The sequence below is a fragment of the Cannabis sativa genome, chromosome 1 (assembly GCF_029168945.1).
Source record: "Cannabis sativa cultivar Pink pepper isolate KNU-18-1 chromosome 1, ASM2916894v1, whole genome shotgun sequence".
In the NCBI taxonomy this organism is placed as follows: domain Eukaryota; kingdom Viridiplantae; phylum Streptophyta; class Magnoliopsida; order Rosales; family Cannabaceae; genus Cannabis; species Cannabis sativa.
The window spans coordinates 8,372,192-8,385,919 of NC_083601.1; the positions used below are offsets into that span (position 1 = coordinate 8,372,192).

Sequence of the window (13,728 nt, forward strand, 5' to 3'; positions counted from 1 at the left end):
TCATCAAGCAACAAGTAAATTCCAAACTTAAGAACATGCTTTTTACCCTAAAATTCAGCAAGAGAAATCACCAATAATCTTTACACAAACTCAACAAGAAATTACCTAATTCCAAGCTCAAGAATCCACAATTCCAAAGCTTCAATCCACACCCAACTTTAAGCAATTTCTCAACAATTCAATTTTGAAAATGGAAAGGGTTAAAGGGAGAGAGAGAGAGTTCAGGTGAGAGAGAGATAATACCAGAAAATACAATTCATTTTCTCTCAAAATCTATTAAATTCAATATAACTCAATAATGATCAAATGACCATTTTACCCTTAGGGCTATAAAACATACATATTTATTTTCAAGGGCAAAATTGCCATTTCACACTCAATTAATTCCTAAATAAATTTCAGATTTCATAATATCAAATACAATGCCAATTAATTCAATCCAATTTGCATTTCAGGCCCGAACCCGATTCGGCCCGAAATACCTGGTTGTGACTATACCGCACTAACCTGTCAGAACACACCTGAAAAGACAACACATGCATACTATATAATAATATAGTTCTATTAAGCACGTAATTAAATTAATTTTATCATCATTTTACCCTTCTCCGGTCATAATTACTAAAATGCCTCTGGCTCACCAACGGGGTCTTAACATAATAAAATTCATATAATTTCACATATATTGAACTATATAATAATATAATTCTTCAATTATACATAATTATCTAGTTAGGCTTTTGCTAATCCATTTCTTAATTCTGGGGTATTACATAGATGTTACGTCTTAAGCTATATATTTTGATTTTGAATTTTCGTTAGTTTTTGTTTCTTTTAAATTGTTATATGTAATTTTAAAATAAATAATGTTCAATACAAGTAATAATTGTAAATAACATAATTGTATTTTGAAAAAAAAATAATATATTGTGTAAAGTTTTAAAAAATAAAAATTACACTTAAAATGCTAGTAAAATATATATAATACAAACATAATATTTAATTTATTAAATTGAAAGTAAATAGTTAATCGAGTGTTGATATTTTATTTATTTATTTATTTATTTTTAAAAAAATATGTTTTGAGTTTTGATAATTTAAAGAAAATAATGTACAAAATTTTTAAAATTAAAAATATCCACTTTATTTTACTTTTAATTTTTATCTTCATTTTCATATTCTTTAAGATATACATACTTATATACATGATGCTCATATTAAACTTTATAAGTTAATGTAAATTATATGCTAGACATAAATAGAGAGTGAGAGTGAGAGTATATTGGACAACCTACTTATAAAAGTAGGTGTATTTTAATAAAATATATGAGAGTATTTTTAATTAATGGATACAAAAAAAAGAGATATTTCTAACTTATTAGAAGATAGTGTCTACAAAATAGGCTTACACAGAACAACCCTTAGTATTCTTCCTTCTAACATAGGTACTTTAAACTTTAGAGGAACAAAATGACGGGAGCACTAAAAGGAATAGAGTAGCAAGCTATGCGGGTGTTAGCTCCTCCAAAACATGACTCTATATCATTATACCACCCACCTAAATCGGATAAATGAGTGGTGAATAAGAAAAAAATAACTGTCAAACTTAATCCCACCAAGTATATGGATTTAAAAGAAAACGACATATAAACATGCAAATTCACTTATGAGTGCAGTGCGAGGTATAATATCATTTTCTAAAATTATCGTGTATAGTTTTGGATCATTCTCTATACTTCCACATTTCACATATGCATTAATTAGTGAGCCACTTAGAGAGTTACATGACCCATAATCTAGTTGGTTGTGAGAGCATGCACTTGAGTAACCTTCACAAGATATCTGCCTCTAGGCTCTAGCGGTTGGTCCTGATCTTCATGCACTTAATTCATCTTCAACAACATGGTGAATTTGATCATGTAAACCACATTGGCTTTAATTAGAAGTAGAAGAGACAATTGGGATTGGAAAAATAGTTGATCTGGGTGAGACCACAAGATTTGTGGATGAGGAAGGAAATGGTAATTGTCATAAATTAATATACTTGGTATCATACTGCACTACAAAAAACTGCTATTTTTAGTGATAACTTTTTAGTCACAACATAATTTTTTTATGATTAAATGTGACTTTTAGTCACAACAAAATGTTACTTGTGACTAAAACATAATATTTAGTTACAAGTTGTCACTAATTTAGTTTTAGTCACAACAAGTATTGTGACTAAAATTACATTTAGTCAGGGGCGGATCTATTTGACACTCTATAGGGGCCATGGCCCCCCAAACTTTCCAATTCTTATAATATTCTATATATATAATCCATTCTTTATTATTATATACTATATGGTGGCCCCCACATGTTTTAGTAATGGTTAGTAACTTATAAATGGTTTGGGCTTTTTAGTTTATTCTTTTTTATTTTTTGTTTGTTTCCAAATAAAATGTATTGTGCAATAAATGATATATATTATATATGTTTGTTTATTCAAATTTAGTGGAAACAAGAGAAGGCAAAATAAAGAATAGTGGACATAAGCCCAACGCCAGTATTACTTTATATTATATATATAGGGATATGATTTTGTCCCGTGATGTACTTTCACGGAATGTATTCCGTGGTACATTAAATGGGTCTCAGGATACATTAAATGAGTATCAGGGTACGTTTCTACTTTTTAACCCTAATTACCCCTAAATCAATCTCAGCCATCAGATCAAATAACTCCCTCATCTGACGGCTGCCGTACATCACGGATTACAATCCCTATATATATATATGTATTTATATGTATTTTCAAAAAAAAAGATATTTGTTTCCTTTTTTAAAGGCAATTATTTTCTAAGACACATATTTTTTTTTAATTTTTTTTATAATAATAAAAAAAATGGAAACTAAAAAATTTTAAAAACCTTCAAAATAGATAATTAGGTATTATTATTCTCTTCTTCTTCTCTCATAGATAATTAGGTATTACCATTTTTTTCTTCTTCTCTCATTTCATACCTATTACATGAGCCACCATTTTTAAGAATAAGGTGATTAAATTATGTTTTATTTTGATTATTTCTATAACATCTATATTTAATTTGTGGTAGCAAATTTACAGGAATGAATTAAAGAGCAGTACACATCAAAAAGAAGTGGCAGATATCAAATAATTAACAAGTAAAGGTATCTTATAGAAAAAGATATATGCATTTTAAATATTCAATTCAAATGTCAATCTTATTCTTTCTCTCAAATATTATATATACAAATAGTTGATATAACTTTAATTGACATTTATATTTTATTTATATTATATATATATATAAATTAAGTAGGTGCCTTACATTGAAAAAAAAAATAATTCTTCTAATAATTTTTTTTTTTTTGTTTAGAGTGATACTTAATGATAAATTAATATAAAAATATATACATACATATACACATGTTATAAGCTTTTTTTTATTAATATAGTTTTGTTTATTAATTATTATTGATAGGATTTTGTTGATAATTTGATTAATATATAGTTTTTTTTTAATTGTAGATGAAAAAGTCAACCACAATTGATACATTCTTTAAAAGAAAGAATGTTGAAGTTTCAACATCTGAAGTCTCGTCAAATCCATCAGTGGATGTAGATCATAACAATTCAAAAAATCGCCCAACAAAATCTTTAAGACTTGACATTAAAGAAGGGTTTGATATTTATTAATTAGAGCGTGATCCAGGAATACGCCCGCCAATATGGGAGTATCCACCTGAGAAGCGTGACGAAGTTCGTAGAGCTTACATTAAGGCTGGTCCGTATCAGATTATACTCTCTAGCTATCAAAAATCAGAAGAAGCTCATTCACGTTCTTTTCAGCCATCTTGGTTTAAGTTATTTCCATCTTGGTTGGAATATTCTCCTAAAGTACATGCTGCATTTTGTCTACCATGCTTTTTATTTCACTCTAAAGATGCACATCCTAGATTGGATGCATTTACTATTAATGGATTTTGATCATGGAAAAAGGTGAGAGGAAAAATTGTGCATTTTTAGCACATATCGGAGAAGATATAAATTCACCTCATAGAAATGCTGAGAAAGCAGTTGCAGACCTCATGAACCAACCAACACATATTGGAAGAAGGTTTGCGAACTTCACATCACAAGAAATTGCTGACAATAGACTTCATTTGAAAACATCAATTGAGGGGATTAGGTGGCTCGCATTTCAAGCATGCCCTTTTAGAGGTCACGATGAATCTAAAACTTCAATTAATCGAGGAAACTTTTTAGAGTTATTGAGTTTCATAACGTCCTACAATGATAAGGTAGCCGAAGTTTTGGATAAAGCTCCACGAAATGCCACATATACATCACCAACAACGCAAAAACAAGTTTTACATGTCTTGGGAAATAAAGTGAGAAACGCGATTCGTGAAGAAATTGGTGATGCAAAGTTTTCAGTAATAGTTGATGAAGCACGAGATGAATCTAAGAAAGAACAAATGTCAATTGTTTTGAGATTTGTTGATAAAGATGGTTATGTGCAAGAACGTTTTTTCGGGCTTATTCATGTCAAAGACACTGCTGCTTTAACATTAAAAGAAGGTATTTTCTCTATACTCTCTAATTATAGTCTTGATCTTCAATCTATTCGTGGACAAGGTTATGATGGCGCAAGTAACATGCGTGGACAATGGAATGGTTTGCAAGCATTAATTTTAAGTGAATGTCCTTATGCTTACTATGTTCATTGTTTTGCACATCGTTTGCAATTAGCATTAGTTGCTGCATCTAGAGAAGTTATTCCTGTCCATCAATTTTTTACAAAGTTAAACTCCATTGTTAATATTGTTGGTGCTTCATGTAAGCGCAATGACCAACTAAAAGCTGCTCAAGCTGCAAATATTGCTCATTTACTTGAGATTGATGAACTAGAAAGTGGAAAAAGGACTCAATCAAATTGGTTCTTTACAAAGGGCAGGTGATACTCGTTGGAGTTCTCATTTGAAATCTATTTCTAGTTTGATAAAGATGTTTAGTGCAACATGTGAAGTTTTATTGAATATTATTGAAGATGGCACTACTTTTGCTCAACGAGGAGATGCAGATGCAACTTATGAGTCATTAACTTCTTTTGAATTTGTTTTCATTTTGCATCTTATGAAAAAAATTCTAGAAATTTCTAATATACTCTGTCAAGCTTTGCAACTTCAGTCTCAAGATATTTTAAATGCAATGCATCTTGTTTCTTCTACTAAGACTCTCATTCAGAAATTGAGAGAAGATGGATGGGATGAATTAGTTGATGAGGTGAAATCTTTTTGTGAACTTGTTAATATACCTGTGCCAGATTTTAATGCTCATTATACTGCAAAAAGAAGAAGAATTCGTGGTCAACAAAATGCAATTACAGTGGAGCATTATTACAGAGTTGATCTTTTCAATGCAGTCATAGACTTTCAACTACAAGAATTAAACAATAAATTCAATGATAGCACAGTGGAGTTACTCATTCTCAGTTCAGCTTTAGATCCAAGAGAGATGCACACATCATTTAGAATTGATGACATTTGCAAGTTGGTACAAAAATTTTACCCAAAAGATTTTACAGAATACGAGATGGTACAATTAAGGACGCAATTTGAACATTTTGCTCATATACGAGAACTTCCTGATTTTAATGTTTTGGCAACCATTTCTGATTTATGTCAGTGGTTGGTAAAAACTAGAAAAGCAGAGATTTTTCCAATTGTGTATAAAGTGATAACTCTTATTCTTACACTTCCAGTTTCTACAGCTACCACAGAACGATCTTTTTCAGCTATGAATATAGTAAAGACTACACTTCGCAACAAGATGGAAGATGAATTCTTAAGTGATTGTTTGCTCGTGTATATTGAAAGAGAAATTGCCAAAAAATTTAGTATAGATTCACTTATCGATGATTTTCGTGATATGCAAGAAAGACGTTCTGTATTTTAATTTTAATTATAAATTTAATAAAAATATTTAGATTTTTGACACTTAAATTTATAATATAGTTTGGCCCCCCCAAACTTTTCATGCTAGCTCCGCCCTTGCATTTAGTCACAACAAATTGTAATTTTTGTAACTAATATTTTTAGCCACGGACATTTTAGTCACAACATAAGAATCATGATTTATAATTAGTCACAATTTTTTCACTTTTAGTCACAAGTTTTATTGTGACTAAAAGTAAAATTTTTTGTAGTGCTGACTTGGAATGTATTCAAAATTCAAATATCACTTACCACAATAATAACAATAATTGACCAAAATTACTGAAAAATTAGAGCAGCAAGCAGGCTCCTAATTAGTGAGCAAAATAAGTTGGCGAAACAATTACGACAAACCACATAAGGACAAGGCCTAAAAAAAGATGAAGTTAACCTAAGTTATTTTCTTATAGGTACTCCTATCTATATATTCAGCCACATTTCCAAACTTCTTATGTGAAGATTCCAGAAAAAGACCGAATCCCCCACCACAAGAAAATCTAAGGACACACATTGGTCAACGGAAAAAACAATAAAATATTGCTACAAATGTTGGATTTTCTTAAGAAATTTATGATGATGTAGCGATATATGATAGAAATATCTTGAAAAATTGTATTTGGGTATATGATGAATGAGGTTACATCTTAAAATCAATTAGCAATAAGAGGAGTAGCTCATTCCTCTTATATGTTCTATTATTTTTCTACATATTAGCAATGTGAGACTCTCTAACATCCCCCCTCAAGATGGTGGCTATGTTATATGCTCATCGTCTTGGACAACTCGATCATAATCGGCTCTTTTTTGGCTCACTATTCCTGATCACAAGTGGCTCTTTTGCTCTACTTTTTGGATCGGTATTTTTGGATTTTTGGTGGCTCTCTTTCGCTCACTATCCCCGAATCACAAGTGACATTTTTTGACTTTTGGCTCTTGGATCTCTTTTTTTTTTTTTGCTCTACTTCGATCGTTTTTTTTTGGTCGGTTAGTCGCTAGAATTTTTTTTTGTTTAATTTTGCTCTGATACCATGTTAGAATTTAGGGATAAGATGAATGAGGTTCCATATCAAAACTAATTGGCAATAGGAGGAGTAGCTCATTCCTCTTATATATTCTATTATTTTTCCACACATTAACAATGTGGGACTCTGTAACAAAGTAGCATAATTGTAGTTAGATTGATATAAGACCATTTACATATTAAAAGATTTGATTGAGGCAAAAATTATCTAGTTCTTCTGGTTATCTAATAAAGTCAAATGATAACTATCATTGATTTAAAGATAAAAGCTCACCTTTACACAATTCCAAATAAGCTAGCAAATTATAACTTAGCATCCGAGATTTGTTGTGGAGAGCTAGCAATTGTTCAAGAGATGCCAAAGACCAAGCTTCCTTAGTTTGAGCATATAATCCAGACCACAGTGGTGGTATTTGCATAAAAAAGTGATATTTTTTTTATGATGATGAGAGGTATCATCCTGTGCTGGTGGCCAAGCTCACAACGGCGGAGTCATAATTTACAATGATTTTTCTTGTAAACACAATACCAACAAAAAATTAGAAACAAAGTGTGTTGAGATATTGTTGATTAATTTATTTGATTTGAATTTAAATTCTAAATCAAGTTTGGCTATGTGCATATATGAAAATATTGACATATTTGGTGCCTAAAACTAAAATGTGTATATTTGAGACATGTTTGGCGTCTTCAAATAAAGAGTAACATAGACATATATATTTGGTATCTAAAGTTAAGAGTGTAGTTTAGGCATGCTTGGTGTCTAAATTAGTATTTAATTTTGATATGTTTGGTATTAAAATTATTGAGAATTTGAGTTGTGTAAAAATTAATCTTTTATGATTGAATTTTCAAAGCTTAAGTACTTACGGAGAAAAGTAGTCACAAAGTGAACACTATATATTGGCATGCATGATTCAATGGAATCAATAGTGAGAGGTTATAACAAATCGCTTCATCTCTGTACTAGATTAAAGTATGAATTTTCAAGGGATGAGACCTAAACTCCCTTAGTGTTTTGCTCATTGATGGTAACCTATCTTAACACTACTAAAAATCTAGTCTTAAGTTCAATAGGTAATAACAAGTCATGAATAGAGTGAATGTGGTACTCAATTGTCCCATCTATGGATGAGTACATGTGGTGAAAATTGAGGGTTAAAACTGAAAGATATTTTAATGGAGCTTAAGCTTAAGAAAACTCACTTAAGCTTAAGAAGTGTCTAAAGAGTAGTGAGACACTAAAACTCTAACTATATGGACTAGAGGTGATGCCGCCTCTTATAAGAATTAAGAGAGTCCATGAATTAGAATTTTGGACATGGCCATTAACGGTGCAAGAGCGAGACATGCGGTCTCAAGTGAGCATTAGCAAGGGAGTGTGTGTTATCACCGGTTTGAACTAAATGAATAGTGGTTCAATGCTACGACAACCAAAATTTCATCAAACTTTGTGGTAATTACACTAAGGTAAAATTTAAGTCGAAAGATATTTTATCTAATGCACCTAAGCAAGACTTCTAAAAAGTGTATATTTATTCAATCAAAGTGGGGGAATGTTATATTTTGATATAATATTTTTATTGATTAAATATATGTTACAAAGTTTCAAGTTTGTTACTAAAGAGATAATATTTAATTTAGTGGGGGATTGTTATATTATTTTTAAATAATATAATATATAGATTAAATATGTGTAATAAACTAATAATATGTAACATATGACAATGTATATTATATTTGTCGTCATTTTGTAACATATGTGAGAGTTACTTGTTACTATGAGTAACCTCCATATCACTAATATTAAGTGTGTAAAATGTGTTACACATTTTAATTTAAAATTCTTAATGCTATAGGAGTTATGGTGTGTGCATGAGTTACATTTGAGTCCATAACATCCATGGGGGGTTATGAGTTTAAATTTCAAATGGTGATATCCTAAACACTATATAAAGAGATCTAAGGCGTTCATATTGAGATGAACTAAGCATTCTATCAAAAAAGTACATTGCTAGAAAACCCTAAAGCTTGATAATTCCCAAGCTATTTCCATGAGAGTTCTCTTCTTGCTTAGAGATAGGGGAAAGAAGCTTTTGGACAAAGGTGTAATATCTTGTTCAAGTCATGGTGATCCCCACTAATCTGCACTTAGGGTTGTGAGTGAGTGTATACATATATATTATTCTCTTGCCATATATATGCATTATAATACATGTGTTATAATTTTTTTCTTCTACCTTTTATATATATATGCAATATATATAGTGTATATATGTGTGTTGTAACATATATTTAATCAATCTCTTATTTTAGTCTTTGTATTATTTTTATAATTGAGTTGTATATATCTTGATTTATCTTCTAGTGAAATAAAATCTCTAATAGTAGCTAAATTATATCTTAAACATACATTATAAAACTTTGTTTTTGGATTTTTTTTTGTGTGTTTAGAATATTTTTAAGTTATTTTTTTTAGCATGGGTTACTTTTAAAAATTTATGATGTCAATAATTATTGTATATCAACTTTTTGGATACTCTTTTATATATATATCAATAATAAATATATGAAAGATAGATTAAATTAAAAAATAAGCTAGTTACCTAGTTTATTAGTAAAATTTATATAATTTTTATATATTTACATATATAAAATGTAGTTCGTTTTTTTAGCAACATTTAGGTTACTCTTAAAATTTCAAGTGTAGCTAACTTGTTTTTTTTATTTGGAAATATTTAGGTTACTGGTAAACATTATAAAATAAATATTGCTAGGCATTATTACCAAGTTATCTTTATTTGATCATAGTTTAGTTTCTTAAATGTTAGTTTTTAAATTACAGAAGTAAATGTAAATGACATGATTAGTGGGACTAGTTTGGATTTCAAGAGACTGTTCTAGGGAGGACATTTGAGCTCTTGCTCGTCAAATATTGTATTCAAGCCGCACCTTCTGTTCTGAAATGCGTCGACTACGAATAGAATGTTGATCATTATGTAATTTCAGATGAATAGACTCTATAAAAATTTATTAGTGCATTGTGTGCTTTTTTTTTTTTTGCTATATTGATTATGTGTTGTGCATATTTTGCATTGTGTGAGTTATTTTTTCTTTTAAATTGTATTGTGTGTTGTTTTTGATTATATTTGCGATCAATATTTTTATTTTTATTTTTATTCGTGTGTGTGTGTGTGTTTTTTTTTTGCTTCATTTGGTTGAATTGATGAAACTGGTTTTAGTTGACTTTATTTTTTATCATTTATATTTTGTTATGATTTTTCACAGGGTCGAAACTGGTTTCACCGGGTTCAAGGGTTCGAAACTGGTTTAATATGTTTTGAGAGTTCTGTAATGGAGTTGCTCCATTTTATGATGTTATTGCATATTTTTTATTTCAAGTTACTTTTTTATTATTTTATTTACAGGTTTGAAACTTACACTTATATTTTGTTTTCAGATTATTGGTATGCGTTGTGTGTTGTTTTGATTATATTTGTGATTAGTATTTTTTTTTTGGGTATTTATGTGTGTCTTTTTTTTTTCATTTTATATTTAGTTGTCTGATTTCAGTTAACTTTATTATTTAACATTTATATTTTGTTATGATTTTTCGTAGCGTCAAAACTAGTTTCACAGGATTGAAACTGGTTTCACAGGTTTTAACTGTTCTGTAATGGGGTTGCTCCAGTTTTATGATGTTATTGTATATTTTTTAATTTGTATAAAATCAGTTTTATTATTGTATGATATTTGAAAAACAATTTTTGTTTTATTTTAAATAATTAGTTTCTGACACACATAATATTTTATTATTTTCATAACTCGTGTTTTTTTTGTTGTTCAATTGAGTTTTGAGTTTCAATTTTTTTATTTGATTATTTCAGGAAACTGGTTTTTATCTATTTATTCTTATTTTGGTTGTTTTACTAACTGGTTTCTCACATTCTACTGTTTTATATTTTTTTTTATTCTTTTATGGGTTTTATTGTATTTTTGTCTCTTTAATTTTCTTTATTTCCTTTTTTTTTTTCTGTGATTTTAGTTTCTGATCCTCTTTGTTATATTTGTTGCATATTGTATGCTTAAATCAACACTAGTTTTTGAGCAAGTAAATGAAATGTTGACGCGGTTTTTCGTCAACGGATCTAAGAAGATCGTAAAACGAGCAAGATAAACACAAGCGATAGTTAATCAAAATAAACCGGTTTACAAAAGTAAATTCACCAAAGACGAACACAAGAATTTTATAGTGGTTCACCCCCTTTCAGCGGTAATAGGCTAGTCCACTTGAAGTGTTATTGATCTCAATGCTTGAGGAGAGTTTTCCAGAGTTATGTTCTCCAAGAGTTCACTCATCAAGTGAGTTTTTAGAATTTGAGAGTGAGAGCTCAAGAGTATGATCTCGTGAGTATCAATTCCAGGGTCCATTTACAAGTGATTTCACCCCCTTATATAGATATTCATATAGGATTTAAAATCCCTTAAACATAGGTATACCTTCCTGTAACTATAGTTGGGTTAGGTTCAAGATACAAAATAATAATAATAAAATAATTATTTAAAAAATAAATATATCTTCACTTATCATTTTTTGACTATATTTTCAGAACAACTCTATAAGTACGTGTCTCTCGTATTTAGCGAACCCGGATGGTCATGGGTACATGAGGGGAGCTAATTGGGTCGGTTCGTGCCCATCGGGTCCTTGAGATAATTTGACAATTGAGGAGCTCTTTGCACCTTAGCACCTGACGGAGTTGGGAGCTTAGTGCGCCCAAAATGCTCCTCCTTGGCCACAGTGCTCCTCTTTGGTCAATGAGCTCCTCTTTGGCAAATGAGCTCCTCCTTGGCCAATGAGCTCCTCTTTGGCAAATGAGCTCCTCCTTGGCCCATGAGCTCCTCTTTGGCAAATGAGCTTCTCTTTGGCAAATAAGCTCATCTTTGGCCAATGTCCTCCACCTTGCTGGACCTCCATATTTAGAATAAAAATTCATGCACAATTATTTTGAATTTTTTTGAGAGATAACGTTTGGCTCCAAGTTTATCATAACTTTATAATGTTATGGTGGACTTGTAGAAAAAATAATTCACGCATTCTTGGACTCCATACCCGCATATACCGGTACTGCTGAGTGTAGACATGTAGAAGACCACCAATATTTTTAAGCATTTTTGAACGCAAACAATAGAAGTGAAATAATAAAAAAAAAATTAATTAACCCTTACAGCCTTTAAATAGGTCCTCTCTTTTCTTTACAACGCATTCTACTCTTCACTCTTTATCAAAAATAATAGTTCTTCTAAAAATCCTCTCAAATAGTTCTATTTACCATTTCAAAGGAATGCTCACTGTGGAAACTAAAGATTATTGGAGGGGATTTAAACTTGGGCATCACTATTGAGTACGTTTCTCCCATCCATTCACTATTTAATTCTATTTCCCATGTTAAAATTCATAGAAAGTATGAATATCATAGTGTTCTTTAGACTTTTTCATAAAACCCTCTTTTTACATATTTACTTTTTTCTAATGTTGTGAAATTTGGCTTGTAATTTTTGGAATCTATGAATGAAACTTAGCAATGTATGCAATGGCTTATCTTGATCCGCTCTTTATTTTAGAAATGAGTGAGATTTATATATTTGGTGTGATTTGGGTAAACCTTTTGAGAAAAAATGAAGAACATGATGATGATAGTGATGAACATTTGAAATCCTTAGTTTGATCCAAAAGAAATTTGAAATGGAGGAAAAGATGTGTTTGTGGCTATTTAGCCTTTAAAGAGTAAAGACAAAAAGGGAGAGTAGGTTAAAGTATGTATGAATTGATGAGTATATATGCCATAAACATATATATCATCTCCACGCCTCCTTTTGTATATGTATATATACATATACATATATTATTTTTTTTTAAATAGACAATTATGCCAATTGAGCCTCCTCTTGTGCCAATTGGCTCCATTATGCCATGCGGCTTGTTGGAGGTCATGGAGCCATTCCAATTAGCTCCATTTTTTTTTTCAGCTCCACGTTTGCAATTCAGCTCCATCCTTTTTTTTCTGCAGCTCCACCCTTTTTCTTTTAGCTCCATTGTAGGAGCTCATGGAGCCATTCGACCCCTTTGTGGGAGCTCATGGAGCCATTTGGCTCTTTTGTTGGAGCTCATGGAGCCACACATATTGCTATTTTTTTTTTTTTAAAAAAAAATTCTGTTGTACCCAAAACAAGCCAAAAAATAAAAATAAAATAAAATACCCTTTATTTTTTTTTATTAAATTCATTCAACTTAGTTAATTTAAATTAGATTTATTCCAATCCAATTTAACAAAATTAGATTTTTCCAATTTGATTTAAATCAAATTTAGTTTACATCTAATTTTTGTAACTGAATTAGTTTTTATCTAATTTATTTTGATTAACTAGCCTAAATACTTTATCAAGTGAATTTAACTTAGCTTTTTTTATTTATATTTGGTTACCTCATTTCATGCTTGTATGCTCACTCCCTCGACTTGTGTTTGTAGATGTATGCTCGTGACCATTGGGGATGCGGCAACCATATTGATGACGACCTCCTTGCTCATCTATACTCAGACTACCGGTCACCTCCAAATTCATCTGATTCGTCGTCTTCACCTAGTCCTTTAGGTAGTAGTGAGTCATCTGGCGGGTCTCACAAAACTACATGCTATTCATAG

General features: G+C 30.3%; 2 protein-coding genes across 2 annotated transcripts; both read left to right on the forward strand.

Moving 5' to 3' along the window:
- The first annotated feature begins 3,996 nt into the window (after positions 1-3,996).
- LOC115703821 (uncharacterized) lies at positions 3,997-4,968 on the forward strand. Its single transcript, XM_030631051.2, has one exon. It carries the CDS (start codon positions 3,997-3,999, stop codon positions 4,966-4,968), a length of 972 nt encoding a protein of 323 aa, XP_030486911.2.
- A 46-nt stretch (positions 4,969-5,014) lies between these two features.
- On the forward strand, positions 5,015-13,728 carry LOC133035065 (uncharacterized). The gene is made up of 2 exons (XM_061110750.1): positions 5,015-5,956; positions 13,555-13,728. Exons 1-2 carry the CDS (start codon positions 5,015-5,017, stop codon positions 13,726-13,728), a joined length of 1,116 nt encoding a protein of 371 aa, XP_060966733.1.